The 18,544-nt window shown below is 42.5% G+C and overlaps 1 protein-coding gene across 4 annotated transcripts in view; it reads left to right on the forward strand.

Annotated features, from left to right (window-relative positions):
- The first annotated feature begins 9,109 nt into the window (after positions 1-9,109).
- Positions 9,110-18,544, forward strand: part of tasp1 (taspase, threonine aspartase, 1) — an 81,775-nt gene continuing 72,340 nt past the window's right edge. For all 4 annotated transcript variants that reach the window (XR_013888248.1, XR_013888249.1, XM_080200009.1 and 1 more), the window contains exons 1-4: positions 9,110-9,447; positions 15,373-15,440; positions 15,654-15,722; positions 17,369-17,489. Coding sequence is in view for 2 of the 4 variants with exons in the window: in XM_080200009.1 (XP_080056135.1) it covers positions 9,312-9,447; positions 15,373-15,440; positions 15,654-15,722; positions 17,369-17,489 (394 nt within the window). In the remaining 2 variants the exon portion in view is untranslated. The remainder of the gene's footprint in view (positions 9,448-15,372; positions 15,441-15,653; positions 15,723-17,368; positions 17,490-18,544) is intronic.

The following is an 18,544-nucleotide window of genomic DNA, read 5'->3' on the forward strand; positions in this document are numbered from 1 at the left end:
GACAGACTTGCATTTATGTAGCACTTTTCACGACCACCAAACATCTCAAAGCACTTTATCACTGTGACTACACTTACTTCGCTGACTATAATGTGGAAAACACAGCAGCCAACGTGCATAGACCAAACTCTCTCAAGTGATGTGATAATGACCAGATAATTTTTTTTTGCAACGTTGATTTATTCTCCTGTTGTTCTTCGAAACAGTGCCATAGGATCTTTTACATCCATGGAGCCCCAGCTTAACATCTCATCTGAAACACAGCACCTCAGACTGTGCAGCACCCTCTTAGTAATTGCTTGGTAGTACAGAACTTGAATATTGATTGAAAGAGAGACATGTTGCTGAAACATTTTGTCTTGCACCGAGGAAAAATGCAAGAATGTCAAATTTCAAACAATTACAACCATTTTTTTGTTACGGGAGAAAAGGATGGTGATTGGTTGGCAGGTTGACGCTGGCTGAGGCGTTGCCATGGAGAAAACAACAAAGAATTATAGGCTCTCCAAGCACTGGGTAATTGAGACCATGCAGAGAACGGATGAATGAGCACCGCTTGACAATCACCAGGCAGGAGTGTTCTCTTCCTGTCGGGGATCACTTGATATGGAGACGCCGGCGTTGGACTGGGGTAAACACAGTAAGAAGTCTCACAACACCAGGTTAAAGTCCAACCAGTTTATTTGATAGTAAACCCACAAGCTTTCGGAACCACCAGGATTTTAACCTGGTGTTGTGAGACTTCTTACTGGGGAACACTTCAGCAGTCATGGGCATTCATCCTCTGATCTTTGAATAAGCGTTCTCCAAGGCGGCCTTTGCAACACACGACAATGCAGAATCGCTGAGCAGAAATTAATAGCCAAGTTCCACATAAGAGGATGGCCTGAACCAGGATCTTGGGTTCATGTCACACTATCTGTAACCCCAATGACTTGCCTGGGCTTGCAAAATCTCACTAACTATCCTAGCTGGAGACAATACACACCTATTTAACCCGTGCTTAACCCTCTCTCCACTCACCTTGTCTGTACCTTTAAGACATGATTACCTGTAAAGACTCACATTCCAACCATTATCTTGTAAATTAAGCTTGTGTCTATATATGCCTTGTTTGTGAACACAACTCCTTACCTGAAGGAGTGACACTTTGAAAGTTTGTGCTACCAAATAAACCTGTTGGACTGGTGTTGTGAGACTTCTTACTGTAATTCAAAAAAAGGCAAGGCTTGAACATATTCTTTTTGTTTGCAGAGAATGGGTCTCTGCATAAGTATGTCATTTCTTGAACCATAATGTGCTCCTTCAATTGTTCGTTAATAAGCTAAGTACAGACAGTACACAATCAGCCTGTCCTTGCAAAACCCAAAAATGTCTCCTGTCGAACATGATTCTACGATTGAGCAGCATTGACTAAACGACCCTAAGTGTGCTAATAGCCACACTAATAACAAATTTTAAGATAATTGCTTGAGCTCGTAATATGGCTCATATTGGAGATAATGTATTTTGTCTGTTGGTCTCTTAAAATGAGATGGAAATTCTTAATATAAAGATTTATTTTTTCAGCTTTGTCTGGTTGATATTCAAGTCTCAAGGAAGAGTTGCATAATTGTAATAACTTAACACAGCATGACAGAGGCACATGGTCTCTTCACTTGTTTTATATATGAAATAGTGTCTCAGGTTTCTCTTCCCTAACTACTTTTAATGTGTGTGCTTGTTCAATCCTTCTGGAGTATGGGTTTATCTGCCAACAGTTGATTAGTTCATCAATTTTCTCCCCAAACCTCCACATCTTTTTAAAACCCTTGTTATGTCCACTTTGTCAATAGGTCCTGTAGTATATAGTGAGGCATGATAATTAGTTAATATTTTTGTCATTTTGCTGTTATAACTGGAGTTTATTGTGTGTATTCCTTAGGAGCCCTATCACTAGTGTGGTTTTTCTTTTGCCTGTAGAATATTTATATGTAATTTTGCTTTCCTAAAAGTTTTGACTTAAGGTTTTCATATATCCTTTTGTTATCCCCTATTTTGCTGTCCATGTACCTAATGTATGCCCTTTCTTTAATTTCAGTGTTGCCCTTAATTCTTTATTCATCCATAGTGGGGCAAAGTAGAAAGAGTCAAGATCTTTAAGTTTTTAGGCGTCCAGATCACCAAGAACCTGTCCTGGTCCCCTGGCCGACATTATAGCTAAGAAAGCCCTCCACTTTCTCAGAAGACTAAAGAAATTTGTCATGTCAGCTATAACTCATCAATTTTTACAGATGCACCATAGAAAGCATTCTTTCTGGTTGTATCACAGCTTGCTATGCTCCTGCTCTGCCCAAGACTGTAAGAAACTACAAAAGGTTGTGAATGTAGCCCAATCCATCATGCAAACCAGCCTCCCATCCACTGACTATGTCTACGCTTCCCGCTGCCAGCAGCCAACATAATTAAGGACCCCACACACCCTAGACATTCTCTCTTCCACCTTTTTCCATTGGGAAAAAGATACAAAGGTCTGAGGTCATGTACCAATTGGCTCAAGAACAGCTTCATCCCTGCTGTCATCAGACTTTTGAATGGACTTACCTTGCATTAAGTTGATCTTTCTCTGCACTCTAGCTATGCTGTAACACTACATTCTGCACTCTCTCGTTTCCTTCTCTATGAACGGTATGTTTTGTATAGCATGTAAGAAACAATACTTTTCACTGTATGTTAATGCATGTGACAATAATAAATCAGTGTAGCACACCTACTAGTTCAGCTGTGTGCCAGATACAGTTATGATTTGCATACCTTAAACATGAGAGAAGATGGGGGGGGCCAAACCAGTGGAGATGACCTGAATGAGAGTAAAGCCTTGACAAGGGCATCAAAAATGGGGAGTTGTACAGATGATAGTCTCTGAATGAAAGCCCAAAAAAAGCTCGGCATTTGGGAGTTTGATGGTATGTTTGCAAGTGACATGTGGGAGACTTTGGAGGTGAAATCATAAGGAAGTGGGGAAGTAGGAACACTGAAATAAGAAGTGGTCAGAGATCATTCACCTGCAATGAAGGCCATGGGAATAGAAAGGTCATGTGAAATGGTCATTTTTGAGGGGACAAATGTGATTATCGATGGGATTATTTATATGAATGAAGTGTATTGAGATGGAGATTAAAATCTTCAAGGATGAGGAATTACTCTACTGAGGATGAGGGAGGGTATCCCAGGGTGGAGTGAGATACCTCTGTTCATGCTTGGAAAAGGATAAACAATTACTATTTTAAAGAACCGACAAAAGAGGTGGCATAAGATGAGGTATGTAACTGAATACAGCCTCTACGTTCTTTAAATCTATGATGTTTTTGTTTTCCAATTTGTTTTCCTAGATATTTATACAATATCTGAAAAAACATTACAAACTTTTTTATTCATTAGTGGGATGTGGGCATCACTGGCTGGCCAGCATTTATTGTAAGAAGTCTGACAACACCAGGTTTAAGTCCAACCGATTTATTTGATAGTAAACTCACAAGCTTTCGAGGTTTGCCTCCTCGTCAGGTGAATGGAGAGTATTGGCCTCAGACAGAGCATATAACAGTGCAGACAGTTTATAGATACATAAACTCAACTCCATATCATCAGCATTTATTGCCCATCCCTAGTTGCCTAAAGGCAGTTCAAAATCAACCACATTGCTGTGGCTCTGGAGTCACATGTAAGCCAGACTAGGATAGGATGGCAGATTTTCTTTCCTAAAGGACATTAGTGAACCAGCTGGGGTTTTTTTTTCCGACAACTGACAATGGTTTCATGGTCATCAGTAGATTCTTAATTCCAGATTTTTTTTATTGAATTCAAATTCAACCATCTGCCGTGGCGGATTCAAACCGGGGTCTCCAGAACATTAGCTGAGTTTCTGGATTAATAGGCCATCAGACGCAGTGCAATAATGTTCAGGTTCTCTAGATATTGCTGCACTCAAGCTGCCTCAGCACAGTCAGAGAAACATTACAAACAATGGTCATTACAAACGGTGCAAAAGTATTTAAGTTGCCTACCTAGATAAAGTTGCTTCCCTACAATTGTGATTGTGATTCACTGTATACATTCAATGTGAGTCAAGAGTGTTCTGTACAATTCCCCTCCCCACAGTTTAGTGTGGTTGAAAGGTCTTAGACAGTGACGCTCCCCTATTTTGCCTCTGCAGCAGCTGCCCTGAGCTTTAATGCATTCCTCAGCACGTAGTCCGGAATTTTGGAATGTACCTGTCTGCAACACTCGATCAGGACAAAACTTTGTAACAAGTTATGGGCAGAACAACGAGTGTATTTCACCTAGTTGAAGTTTGTCTCGGAGTGTGGTCCCTGGGAACAGCCTGTAGAGCAGAATCCCACGTCACAGAGCTACTCGGGATGAAACTCAACCAAAAACTACCTCCTCTCTGTCCAGATCTCCTTTGCAAAAGCACATTCCAAAAGGAAGTGGACAACAGTCTCTTCACCACAGTCATCTCGATGGCAATGTGCAAATGGGACAAGACTCCAAGAAGGATCTGACAGGGAGGACCTTTCCTGTTACTAGCCAAGCTAACTCTTAGTGCTTGTTTGAAAGTTCTGGTGATGAGGCATTCTGCCAAATGACCTTGACAGTCCACTGAGGGAGCCATCCGACAGGATCCACCATCTCGTTTTCCTGTAGGGCCTCTACAACGTTACATGCAGTCCGCTGCCTGATAGACTTGTAGTCGAAGGTGTTTATGCATTAATTTTTCCAGGAGGGACAGATGGTGCAGCATGGTCCAAACTACTTGCAGCGTTCTGCAGCCAGACCCATCCTTCACAACATTGGAGGCAGGGAGAACTTCAGCACATAATGACAATTGGTTTTTCCTAGACACTATGAACAGCTTCTTGCAGCCACACATTAAAGATGGCTGTTTGAATCCATGATTTCCTGACCTTCTTCTGCTTTGACAATTTACCAATGTGAATCTCTGCTTTGGCTGATTTTACCCAGCTCAATCTCCCCACAACCACTTCCTGGCAGACTGTCTGTCCAACTTCAAGTCATTGATGTGTCACTACCACTTTCAACTTAACATTGGGTAGATTGAAGTCATTATTTCCGGCTCTCAGTTCACATTCAAATTCCTTAGCATTGATTGCACCCCTCTTCCCTTGGTCAGGTTGAACCAGACTGAGAGAAACTTTAAATTGTTCCACACAGAGCTAAACCTAATAAGACCACCTCCCATATGTCACCAAGACCCTTTTAATTCCACTTACACAGTGTGGACTACCTCCATCCCTACCTCCGCCTTTGTAGGGGAGGTAATGGCTTAGTGGTATTGTCACTAGACTATTAATCTAGAAACTCAGTTAATGGTCTGAGTTTGGATCCCACCACTGCAGATGGTGGAATTTGAATTCAATAAAAAAAATTTGGAATTAAAAATCTACTGATGACCATGAAACCATTGTCGACTGTCGGAAAACCCATCTGGTTCACTAATATCCTTTAGGGAAGGAAGTCTGCCATCCTTACCTGGTCTGCCCTACATGTGACTCCAGAGCCACAGCAATGTGGTTGATTCTCCACTGCCCTTGGGCAACTAGGGATAGGCAATAAATGTTGACCAGTTAGCAATGCCCATACTCAATGAATGAATAAAAAAATTTCTACTGAAACCATTACCCACGATTTTGTCATCAGTAGTTAGCACTGCTGCCTCTCAGTGCCAGGCACCCATGTTTGACCACCAAGTTTGAGCACTGTCCGGGCAAAGTCTGCATGTTCACCCCTTGTCTGTGTGGGTTTCCTCCGGGTGCTCCGGTTTCCTCCCACAGTCCAAAAGACATGCTGGTTAGGTGGACTGGCAATGCTAAGTTCTCCCTCAGTGTACCCAAACAGGTGCTGGAAATGTGGCAACCAGGGGATTTTCACAGTAACTTCATTGCAGTGTTAATGTTAGCCTATTTGTGACACTAATAAATAAACTTAAACTTAAAACTTCTGGCTTTTTAACCCCCATACTTCACAAGTCTCAAACTCTGAACATAAGCAAATATAGCAGGTTATATCATAGTCCCACAGTAAGCACCAATCATTGTCATTGGTTCTTTGTCCTCTAAATTTTAAAATTAAATTTTGCATGTTCATCTTCAAACCCCTAATTCCGTCAACCTAACACCTCCAATCTTACACACCCACACCGATACATTCAATTCTTTCACTCTGTCAGGAGGGACTAGCTGGGTAAATACATAGGGTTAAGGGAGTACAGCCTGGGTGACCCTATCCTGACTTGATGGGCCAGATGGCCTCCTTCTGCCCTGTAGGGATTCTTTGATTCTACCCTTTTAACATTTTGCCTCTCCTGTTGCATCAGGGACATTCTTCAACTGCCTTATTCCTGCTCTTCGGAACCCCGTCTTCAAATTGCCTCAGTTCTCCACATGCTCTCTTTTAAAAGTCATCTTAAGATCAATTTTTCTATCCAAACTTTCAGTCATCCTTCTTCGTCTCTCCCTGTGGTTCAGTGCCCATTTCCCTTTCTAATTTTGAACTTGTGAATTACCTCGGGATTTTTTTTTACATGAAAGATGCTCTTCAAAAGTCAGTTGGCTATCCTTCCAGAATTTTTTTTAAAATAGGAATCATCTTAAGTCATAAAACATCTGGAAAAATTATTTCAAAATTTGTTGTCCACTGCATACCATTGACAATGAAACAAAACCAGAATTTCTGGTGGGAAGTTTTCAGAGTTTCACCCTTCAAAGCATTTTTCTGTTAACACACTGCATGACTTTTCTGTGCCCGATACATTCCCCATATCATTGCTTCAGCTGCTATGGTCATCGTTGGCTTTCTTGACTCAAGAACAGCTTCTTCCCTGCTGCCATCAGACTTTTGAACTGACCTATCTTATATTAAGTTGATCTTTCTCTATGCCCTAGCTATGACTGCAGCACTACATTCTGCACTCTCTCCTTTCCTTCTCTTCTATGTACTGTATGAACAGTATGCTTCGTCTGGATTACATGCAAGAAACAATACTTTTCATTGTATATCAATACATGTGACAATAACAGATCAAATCAAATCTTCTCTGCTCCTGGACAATATGTATTTGAAAAACTATCTATGAAGAGTTTCAAGTCTTTTTTATTCCCGATCCCTTTTCCTATGTAACTAATGATTTGGCAAAAGTTTCCAACAGCAAAGGAGTGAATTTTCCTTTGATTTACTCCCTATCTTGCAGTCACTAAATACAACCAAGTAGTAATGACTAACATCTGAAAGCCACTACCAGAAAACAAGACCCGACTTGTCATGTGAAGATCCATCATTCCTAATAACTCTTATCCGTAGGCCATCTCACCACAAAGAGAGGAGGCCACCTCAGCCTTGACTTCATTCGCCCTTCCATTTATCCTCATTTGCATCCTGAATCCATATCAAAATGTTTCCACTGACACTAGCCAGGATTTTGTAGTCGGCAGAGAGGAATCAATGTTTGACATTCATTTCACTAAAAGTTATTGGCAATGTTTTCACAGACTGTCGAGCAAACTTGTTTTATACTGCTGTCTGAGCCACCCCAGCACTCTCTACATGGGATCCTCACTGAGACACACAGGTGCGATCTTATCAAAAAATTTGTGCAGTATTTTTGCGCAACTTGAAAATCAAATCTTACCTGATTTTGTCAAAAGAGTGAAGCCAATCCCGTGTCTCGCCAGCAGGAGTGAATGGGGCCTAAATTGCCCAAAAGCTGGTTGATAGCAGCAGAGGGTGCAATTGTACATGTGCAGATCTCTGTGTTCTGTGAGCATGAATATCTGTCACTGCCTCCCCCAGCTGTAGCCGGCATTCATGGCTGATCGTCCGCCTCTGCATGGAACAAATGTAACCAAATCCCTTAGCCCGCAGATGGACTAATCACAGCCGAATCCATCCCCACCCCACCCCGAACAGACTAAGTGATCATTGTTATAGAGTGGTCCCACCCACCTCAGGCCCCACCACTGAGGCCCTATCCACTTGGCAGTGCTTGATGTCTGCTGGGCACTGCTTGATGCCTGGTGGGCAGTGCCAGGGTGCCCTGTGGGAAGTGCCAGGCCCAACTTTTGAATCTTTTTTCCGATGAAAAAGGATGGAATAGAGTATGTCTGGTGTGCATGGGGTCCTTGATTATGTTGGCTGCTTTGCCAAGGCAGTGGGAAGTGTAGACAGAGCCAATGGATGGGAGGTTGGTTTGTGTGATGAACTGGGCTGTGTTCACAACCCTTTGTAGTTTCTTGCAGTCTTGGTCAGAGCAGAAGCTATGCCAAGCTATGATACATCCAGAAAGGATGCTTTCTACAGTGCATTGGCAGAAGTTGGTGAGAGTCTTTGCTGACATGCCTAATTTCCTTAGCCTCCTGAGAAAGTAGGGGCATTGGTGGGCTTTCTTAACTATAGCTTTGACATGGAGGCCAGGAAAGGTTGTTAGTGATCTGGACACCTAAAAACTAGAAGCTTTTGACCATTTCCACTTTGTTCTCCTTGATGTAGACTGACGCACGTTCTCCTTCCTGAAATTGATGACGACCTCATTTGTTAGACTGACATTGAGGGAGTCAATGGATGGGAGGCTGTTTTGTGTGACAGACTGGGCTATGTATTTACTCTGTTTTCTACAGTTAAGCGTTGATCACCCCAAAAATAATAACTATTGTAAAATATTATCGCAAGATAATTGTTTATAACAATTCCACTAACTCACACTCTCCCCCCCTATCCAACAGTTCACCATTAGTTGTCCGTTGATGTCTTCCCAATGCCCTCCCTCTGGTCTGGGTTGGCCACCATCTTCACACCTGTCCGCAGAGGGGGCGGGGCGAGGGGATCGTAGGCGGAGTTGGGCGGGTCGTGGACGAGGCGAATGGATTGTCGGCGGGCGCGGTGGGCGGGGCGAGGAGACCGTGAACACGGCAAGTGGGTTGTGGGCGGGGCGAGAGGACCATCGGCGAAGAGCGCGGTGGGCGGAGCGACGCGCGCGGTGGGCAGGACGAAACGCGCGGTGGGCGGGGTGAAGCGCGCGATGGGCGGGGCGAGTGGAACGCACGGCCGTTAAACCGCCGAGGCGCGAGAGCGGGGAGATTGCGCCTGCGTATACCCTAGACTCGGGCCTTCCCATTTTCGTATCTGTCAGACGGACAGGACGTCCGTCTTGGGTGGTGGGGTGTTTTGCGCTGCTCCCTTCCTCTCTTCCCTCACACTTAGCGTTGTTTATCTGAGCCTATGGCGGAAGGGGGGTGTTGCCATGCTGTCCGGCTGTGACCATGGAGGCCACAGGGAGCCTGGGGCCCGGTCACCTGCAGCCCCCTGGCGCTGCTGAGGGGGCCGCGCGCGTGGACAGGAGCGGAAGGGAAGCGGCTACCGAGGGGAGCAGCGTGGGCTTCGTGCTGGTGCACGCAGGTGAGCGGCAGTCCCTTCGGCCGGGGCCCAATGTCAATCCTACAAGGTGACTCCCAAACTGGGCCAGTTTGGCCTTGGAAAAGCACGAGTTGTTTCTAACTGCGGGATCCCGCAAGTGCGAAAGGTCATTTTCTGCACGATTGAAGGCGTCTTCCTGTTGTTTGTAAATATGAGCTGACCTCCCGCAGCGTTGCTCCTGGATAAAGAGGTTACTTTATGTCACTGTCATCCTCACGCGCACAAACTCTTCCTTCCAATTTCTCTTTAACTTGCCCTTTTCACACTTCTGTCGTCTTGTTTCCTTTATAAGTTTTCACTTTCCATTTTTCTTCTGCAGGTTCATCTTGATATTCATCTCCCGCTCACTTCAATTCTGCACATTTTTAATTTTTTTAGTGCATGTATCTAGGTCTTCACTCCATTTTCCTTCTGAGAGTTCATCTTTGTTTTTGCCCTCTTTCATTCTGCACATACCTTTAATTTCCTTGGTGTATGCATCTGTGTGGTGTGAATTGCCAATGGTGGTACATTCTAGACATTTTGGAAGCTTACAGTTTAATCTCTTGCAGAATTCCCTTTCAAGAAATTGTACATTTTCATTTGTACAGCTGCATCATTGGGTTTAAGTTTTTATTTATTAGTGTCACAAGTAGGCTTATGTTAACACTGCAATGAAGTTACTGTGAAAATCCACCACTTGCTGCACTCTGGCACCTGTTTGGGTATGTGGGGAGAATTCAGCATAGCCGATACACCTAACCAGCATGTTTTTCAGACACTTGGAGGAACCTGGAGGAAACCCATGTAGATGTGGGGAGAATGTGCAGACTGCACACAGTCACCCAAGCTGGGAATTGAATCTGGATTCCTAGAGCTGTGAAGCAGCAGTGCTAACCACTACTACCCAAGATGCCATTGTGCTCCTGCATACACCTGTGTGGCATGAATTGCCAGTGGTTGAGTTTAATCTCTCAGAATTTCCTTTCCAAAAAAAACCTACACTTACATTTGTACGACCATGTTATCGGGTTGAAGTTGACATCACTTTCAAGGAATGCAAAAAAGATGAAGTTCTGATAGTATGTGCCTTTTATTTTAAAAATAAGTGATTACCCTTTGCTGAGAATGTGGAATACATCCTTATTCTGGCAACTTCCTTGTGTGAATCCCAAAACATTCTTATCATTAAATATCTCTCAAATTATGCTGTTACCTTAAAGACTGATTAAATTTTTCATTCTCTTATTCTCACTTTTCTTATTTAAATACGGCAAGAATTTGAATATTTGACTATGGGGAAGAAGTATTTTCTCAATTTTGGACAGGAGAATGAAAATATTTCTGCAACTAGCAGGTAGGATAGGATGTTATTTTGTAAATCAGGTTAGAGTATAAAAATATTTATTTTAGACCATATTTTTGAGGTGGCATTTTGGTCAGCATTGCTGTCTCAGCATTCAGTTCCAGCCTTGGGTGACTGGAGTTTCCACATTCTCTGTCAGCATGGGTTTCCTTTGGGTTCTCCAGTTTCCTCCAATAGTCCAAAGATATAACACCTTGAATCTTGGTTCTTTTAAAACTTCTAGTTTTGATGGGGATTATAGAATAATTTCAGTTTGTGGTCAATTGAATAAATATATCCCAGGTCTGTCATCGCCAACATGATAACTCTGAAACTGGGTGTCCATTAGAGTTCACATGTCCAGCTTTCTGACATCAATGTCTTTATTGCATGGAGCAAAGGAGAGACAATTATGCAAAGGTAGATTTATTGTACCTCTGGTGCTGTTCCTCTCTTCAAATGGACCAGTTGGATGGCATTGAGTTGTACCCAGTGTCAGAAAGACGAGAAACACAGGGATTTATTTTCTGGCTGCGCTTGCCCGAAGACTGGAAAATTCCGCTCAAGGTCGATGAACCTTTGTACGGTCCTGTCCTGCCTGCTACGATTCCGGTGGCGAGTAAAATGGGAAAATTCTGCCCACGGTCTCTACACTCCATTAATACGCATCCATTTCACACTTAGGCTTTCTAACTGTCTTTTTTTAAAGAGTCATAGTCACAGTGCAGAAAAGGCCATTCAACCCATAGAGTCTGCACCAACAATAACTACCACTAAAGTCTTGCTAATCCTATTTTCCAACACTTGTCCCATATCCTTGAATGCTAACAGGAGCAATAACATTTCAAAAAATGGAAAGCGCCCAGGGGACAAAACAAGAACAAGCCAAAATAAAAGGACAGGACATCACAGGGCAACAAGAGTTGAACATGAGCCGAAAGAAAACTGGCAGAACAAGAACAGGGAACATGCCCTCTCTTTGTCCAAATTCCAAAAATAACTCAAGAAGCTGTCAAAAATTAGAACATTACTACAACACAAGTGCAGGTGAATCAACAGATACTGTGCCATTTGTCACTCTTCACCTGAGGTTTTGACTGTTTGGAAGATCTGTGAATGAAGTATCTTCTGCTGAAGATCCTCTTTCTGTTGACTGGCATTCTCTAATGCGTTTTGTTGTACTTGCAGGTTTAGCATATAAAATTCAATGCGCGTGCTTGTGATACCTAATGCTATGCCAATGCCTTTTATGCGCAAGCATTCTAATTTAGGCAACTGATCAGCTGATAATTGGGATGTCAGCTGTCTTAGATGAATGGGTGTGTAATTAAATTCAGCACTGTTGTCTGGTCATGACTTGAATTGTGCATTATAGCATCAAACTGACCTAGTGAAATGAATATGCGTCATCACTGATGGGGCAACATGGGCAGTTGGCCAGTTAGGTCAATTATAGTGCTTATTGAGGGCACTTATATACCATCTGGAATTTCCCAGAAGGAAAATAGGCACTCTATTGAGGCTGAAACCCTGATGGATGGAGATGGCTCCTAGCAGCAGGCTGGAGGTCCAGTGATATCTCATTTTAATTGCCCCCTCCCAAATCTCCCCTTGGGTCATGCCACCAGCATGAATCCCAGCAGTGTGACTGGGAGCTGGGAATGAAAATCCGACTCGTGTTTGTTCTGCTATCGTAGTGCACCACGTACCAGTTCTAGTCCAATGCTTCTGTGTACTATTAATGTTGCTTTATTGTATATTGTAAGTACACAATATTGTATATTGCAATATTGTAAGTACGCAAAATTCACCTTGATTCACCTGCACTTGTTTTGTATTAATGTTCTAATTTTTGACAGCTTCTTGAGTTATTTTTGGGGTCGGTCAGAAAAAGGACGTGTCCCCTTTTCTTGATGATCTGCCACTTTTCTTTCCGCCCGCGTTCAATTCTCGTTTTCCCCGTTATGTCTTGTCCTTCTATTTTGGCTTGTTCTCATCTTGTCTCCTGGACCTTTTCCATTTTTTCATACATTGTTACTCTTGTTAGTTTTCTCGTGCGGGGTGGTGAATGGGGGTGAAAGGAAGACAGGATGATGGTTCTGCTGTATTTTAGGTGGTTGGGGGAAGTGATTATTGAGGTGGTGTGTGCTGGGGGGAGGGGACTGTTAGGTTGGGGGTTTATGTGTTTCTGGGGTTGGGGTGGATGTCAAGGTACTGTGTGTGTTGGAGAGTTTTTTTGTGGGGGAGAGGGCTTTCTTGGCAGGAGAGGCTTTTTGTCTGTCGCTGAGCTTGGACTCCGTTTTTTTTGGGGCGGTGGGGGGATAGCAGTTGGTGGGCTACAGGGGTGGGGGGGCGGTAGCAGGTGGGCTACAGGGAGTGTGTTGGGGTGAGGGGGTAGCAGGTGGGCTACAGGGGTTGGGGGTGGGGGAGGTCAGACGATGTGGAGAGAAGTCCTGGAGGTTTTCTGATACGGATGTTGATGGGTAGGTTGTGGATTGAAAGGTGGTTTGTTGCTTTCCCATGTCTTAGCACTTTGTGTTTCAGTTAAAGGAGGGTGGGGTTGTGGGCCTCCTGGAACTGGTGGGATAGGGTGACTTTTTATTTGTGTGTTTTTATGTTGTGGGCAGGGTGGTGTGGGTGGATTCAGGTCAAATGTATTGGTTGGCAGAGCAAGAGGGTGTAGGGGGAATCCTCATTTATCTGGATGGTTTATGGGTTTGGCATGAGGCAAGAACTTTACTTGGCAGCACATAGATGACTTCTTTGACCATTTTCTTTCTTAATTAATTATTTCCCCTCTTAATAATGTAATGAAGTTACTGTGGAAAGGTACACTGAGGAAGAATTTATCATGGCCAATCCACTTAACCTTTGGAATGTGGGAGGACACTTGAGCACCCAGAGGAAACTCACATCGACACAGAGAGAACATGCAGGCTCTTCACAGATAGTGATCCAAGTTGGGAATTCAGCCTGTGAGGCAGCAGTACTAACCAATGTGCCCACACTGGCCGATTATGAATTATTTTATATATGTATATGTATTACTTTAAAGTGATCTGGGAATTAGTTGTTGCCCTTCTTGGGATAGTTTCTTTTGTCAATGATGGTAAGTTACCCTGTGTCCAGGGTTCTTTCCATTGCTGAAGGTGATTCAGGGAGTAGAGATATTTGCATTTTTAAGGGCGAGCCCTTCTATTAATTGTGACAACTTATCCTGTGTCCAGGTTTCTCCTGTTGTTCCCAGTGATCAAAATTGATTTGTATGTTATCTCGGCCTACCTGTGGTGTGTACAGTCACCAGCGTGTCCTCCATTTTATATCTTGCTTGAAAAGTTGCAGAGGACTTGTGTCCAACCATTTCTTTTAATGCAGTCTGTTAGTATATTGCTGAGAAACTGCATCCGGTTAATGAGATTTGACCTAATAATGTTGATTTGTGTACCTGCAAGAAACTTGCTACAAGAAAAAGTTTAAAGTTGTTTATTACTGTTGCAAGTAGGCTTACTACACTACAATGAAGTTACTATGAAAATCCCCTTGTCGCCACACTTTGACACCTGTTCGGGTACACTGAGGGAGAATTTAGCATGGCCAGTGCACCTAATCAGTTTCTCGGACTGAGACGAAACCGGAGCACCCGGGTAAAGCCCACTCAGACACCAAGAATGTGCAGACTCCGTATAGAAGTGACCCAAACCAGGAATCAAACCTGAGTCCCTAATACTGTGAGGTAGCAGTGCGAACCACTGCGCCACTGTGACACCCCTATGTGGCTCTGTATTGAGGATGGTTGAAGGAAACCTAACTGCCAATTTTTTGATGTTTGTAACTTGTCTTTTCCTAACTTTTTGAACATAGCCAAACAAAGTTACAAGCCTTTACACTGAAATGCATATGCCTTATAAATTCTATTGACCTATTATCTTATTATAGGCCTATTATAGGTGTTTACCTATTATCTTTCACATGCGAATCTGAAAGTTTTTATATGGAAAAAGTAAAACTACCAATACAATTTACTAAGGTAGCTATTTCAAGGTGTTTTTGTGCCACGAGATGTCACTGTGGTACATAGAGTAAATGTAACTTTTTAAACAAAAATATCCTCTCTGTCCATCTGTTCTGAAGATGCTACTGAAGTAGGTTCCCTGGGAATTGGCTGTCTCCACACTTTGCGTAAGTGAGCCTCGACTGAGAGAAGACGGCAACGTTACAGTCTAGTGTACTTCTGATCTCATCTATGTCTGTGGATATACACTTTCAATAAAGATCATTGGGAGTAGGAATTGGATGCTTTTCTAATCTTTGTAGCCCCAGGATGGTATCATTCCAATTCCTGCCTTGGTTCGAATCAATGAACGCAGCACAGACTGCATCTCAAGTTGGGATCATTTGGTCGGTGGGGGTTAGTACGTTGAGCAGTGACTTTGTTCACTGGGCTTTGAGGAAGCTTTTCCTTTGGAAAAAGTGCCCAACAAACAAGTTTGTATTTACAGTTTGATGCATGACGAAGTGGTTGATGTAATGAATTAAAATTATCATTAATTATTAATTAATTACTTAAAACTTGATTGTTTTAGGGGCAGGCTATCATTCTGAGTCCAAGGCCAAGGAGTATAAACAAGTTTGTAAGAAGGCTTGCCAAAAGGTAGGAATATTTGCTGCTTGTTGGCTGATACCGAAATCTTATTGACATCTGGCTTTCTGATGTTTTAAGTTATACTGTGTGTTCAAATTGCTCAATTAAAATGTGTTCACAAAAGTCTTGAAACTTGGTCAAAGTATTAAGAAAAAGCTTTTGTCAGTTCAAGTAAATTTTATGGTAAAAGATAATTCAATCAGAAACCGGTTTGTCTTTCAGGCAATTGAGAAACTACAAGCTGGAGCTCTAGCTGTTGATGTAGTCACAGCGGCGCTTATTGAGCTAGAGGTGAGAATATGAGTAGCAAACGGCTTCATAACTTGTATGAATAGCAGTTCAAAATTCGTATGACACGGTAGATTGGTCAGAACATTTTGTACGACTGGTTACTTTATCGCTTAACTATATTTCTGTTCCATATAGCTCAGTAAATGCAATCAAATCCCTTTAGTGATTTAGATAAATCCTATATTCATTAGTTTTAAATTAAAGCAAATGGACAGAAAATACTGAAAATATTCCAAAGTGAATTAGAAAATTCAAAATTTTGGGTGGAGTTCTTTTAAATAGTTTGGAGCAGTCATCCAGACCCAAAACAATAATGCCTTTTACATGATTAAGATTTGATGTTTATCGTCACTGTAGATTTTTTTTCTTTGAATTTCATTAATTCAAGTTTCTTGGATTGGGATTCCAAATGTAATGAAAAGGGGACACCAAGTAGCATGGTGAGTTGGAATCCAGCATCAATTAACATTAGGTTGGGTGGTGACTGATGCAATGAAGCTTTTCTCTGTTCTCTGGCAAAAAAATTTAAGTTTGAGTTTGTGGTTTTGGTCCTGTTCCTTGTGGTCACGGCACCCAGCACGCGACTGCCCCAAATTCAGAGCCAATTCACAAACTTTCTTGGAAATAGAAAAATTGAGACTGTTAAGCTTTTGTATTTGCAGTGGTACAGAGGGAACTATTTCTGCATCTAACTGTCCTATAGCTGACCTGAATGCTTGATGTTGACATTTGGCCCTTAAACTGGAATATGTTTAATTCTTACATCTTAAGTTAAAACAAGCACAAAAATCCAGACCAAATAAGAGAGTGGAAGACATTTGAAGCAGCCACACTGGAATCATGTAGTTTAACCAAATATGAAAAGGAGTCAAAGTCTACATTTTGGCTCCTTTTTAATCCATTTTTATTTTGCTTTATCACCACATTCATTTTTTTTTTCTCTCTCAACTTAAAATATACAACTAAGGGTGCTGTCAGCTATTTCTGCTTGCTCCCAAAAGTTTTACCTTTTTGTTCTATATTCTTTCATGGGATGTAGAAGTCCCTGATGAGCATTTGTTGCCCATCCCTAATTTTGTTTGAACTGAGTGACTTCCAAGGCTGTTTTAGAGAGCAATTAAGAGTCGGCTACATTGTTGTGGGTTTGGAGCCGCATGTAGGCTAGACTGGGTAAGGATGCCAGATTTCCTTCCCTGAAGGACGTTACTGAACTAGAGGAGTTTTTACATTGCAGGAGCTTGCCAATGTCACAGCAGGGTTGGGGAAGGAGGTGCTTGTGGAAAGCTCTGACCCTAGACTTTATCTAGCAGTTAGTAGAACTAGCAGAGCTGTACTAGATAAACAAAAGGGGAAATATGCCATTCCCCAGTGCCGGCACTCTATTATGGGTGTGCATTCACCAAGCAACTTCTGTTTAAATACTGCATTATTAGTTAAACTGTCAAAGTTGATGTCTTATGGGGAGTAGCCAGCAATTATATCTTTGGAACAAAGTTAGTTGCATTTATGTCTTTCCTTAAATTTGGATTCAGCCCATCTGAATTTTAGGGCTTGAAGCAAAAACAAAAAAAAGAACATTGTTTTTTGTAACAGATACAAAGGAAGGATGTTGTACTTGCTTAATTTCCAACGATTTTCCATTTTAGGACTCTCCTTTCACCAATGCAGGGATGGGATCCAATCTAAATCTATCAGGGGATATAGAATGTGATGCCAGTACAATGGATGGAAAGTCTTTGAATTTTGGAGCTGTTGGAGCACTCAGGGGTATGTACATTTTAGTACGAAAGAGGTTCAGTAATTAGTAGATTAAGGAACCTGCTATTAGTGAGAGGCAACATGGTTTTGTGAAGGGGAGGTCATGTGTCACTAACTTGATCGAGTTTTTCAAGGAAGTGACCAAGATGATTGATAAGAATAGGGCAGTGGAAGTTATCTACATGGACTTCAGTAAGGCCTTTGACAAAGTCCCTCATGGCAAACTGGTGCAGAAAGTGAAGTCGAATGGGAGCAGAGGTGAGCTGGCAATGTGGATACAAAACTGGCTCGGTCAAAGAAGACAGGGTAATAGTGGGGGTATGTTTCTGAATGGAGACCAGTGACAAGTGATGTTCCTCAGGGATCAGTGCTGAGACCTTTGCTGTTTGTAATATATATATATATGAGGAAAATGTAACTGATTTGTTTAGTCAGTTTGTGGATGACACAGAGGTTGTGGATTTGCCAATTGCGATGAGGGTCATCAGAGGATACAGCAGGATAAAGATCAGTTGGAGACTTGGGCAGAGAGATGGTAGATGGAATTTAATCTGGACAAATGTGAGGTAATGCATTTTGGAAGGCCTAATACAGATAAGAAATATACAGTAAATAGCAGAACCCTTAACGAGTATTGATAGACAAAGGGACCTGAGTGTACAGGTACACAGACCACTGAAAGTGGCAACGCAGGTGGAGAAGGTAGTCAAGAAGGCATGCAGCATGCTTGCTTTCATCAGCCGGGGCATTGAGTTTAAAAATTGGCAAGTCATGTTGCAGCTTTATAGAACCTTAGTTAGGCCGCACTTGGAGTATAGTGTTCAATTCTGGTTGCCACGCTACCAGAAGGATGTGGAGGCTTTGGCGAGGGTGCAGAAAAGATTTACCAGGCAGTTGCCCAGTATGGAGGGCATTGGCTGTGAGGAGAGGTTGGAGAAACTTGGTTTGTTCTCATTGGAACGGTGGAGGTTGAGGGGCGAGCTGATAGAAATCTACAAGATTGAGAGGCATGGACAGAGTGAATAGTCAGAAGCTTTTTCCCAGGGTGAAAGAGTCAATTACTA

The sequence above is a fragment of the Carcharhinus amblyrhynchos genome, chromosome 12, assembly GCF_965287045.1.
Source record: "Carcharhinus amblyrhynchos chromosome 12, sCarAmb.v2.hapA, whole genome shotgun sequence".
NCBI classification, from domain to species: Eukaryota; Metazoa; Chordata; class Chondrichthyes; order Carcharhiniformes; family Carcharhinidae; genus Carcharhinus; species Carcharhinus amblyrhynchos.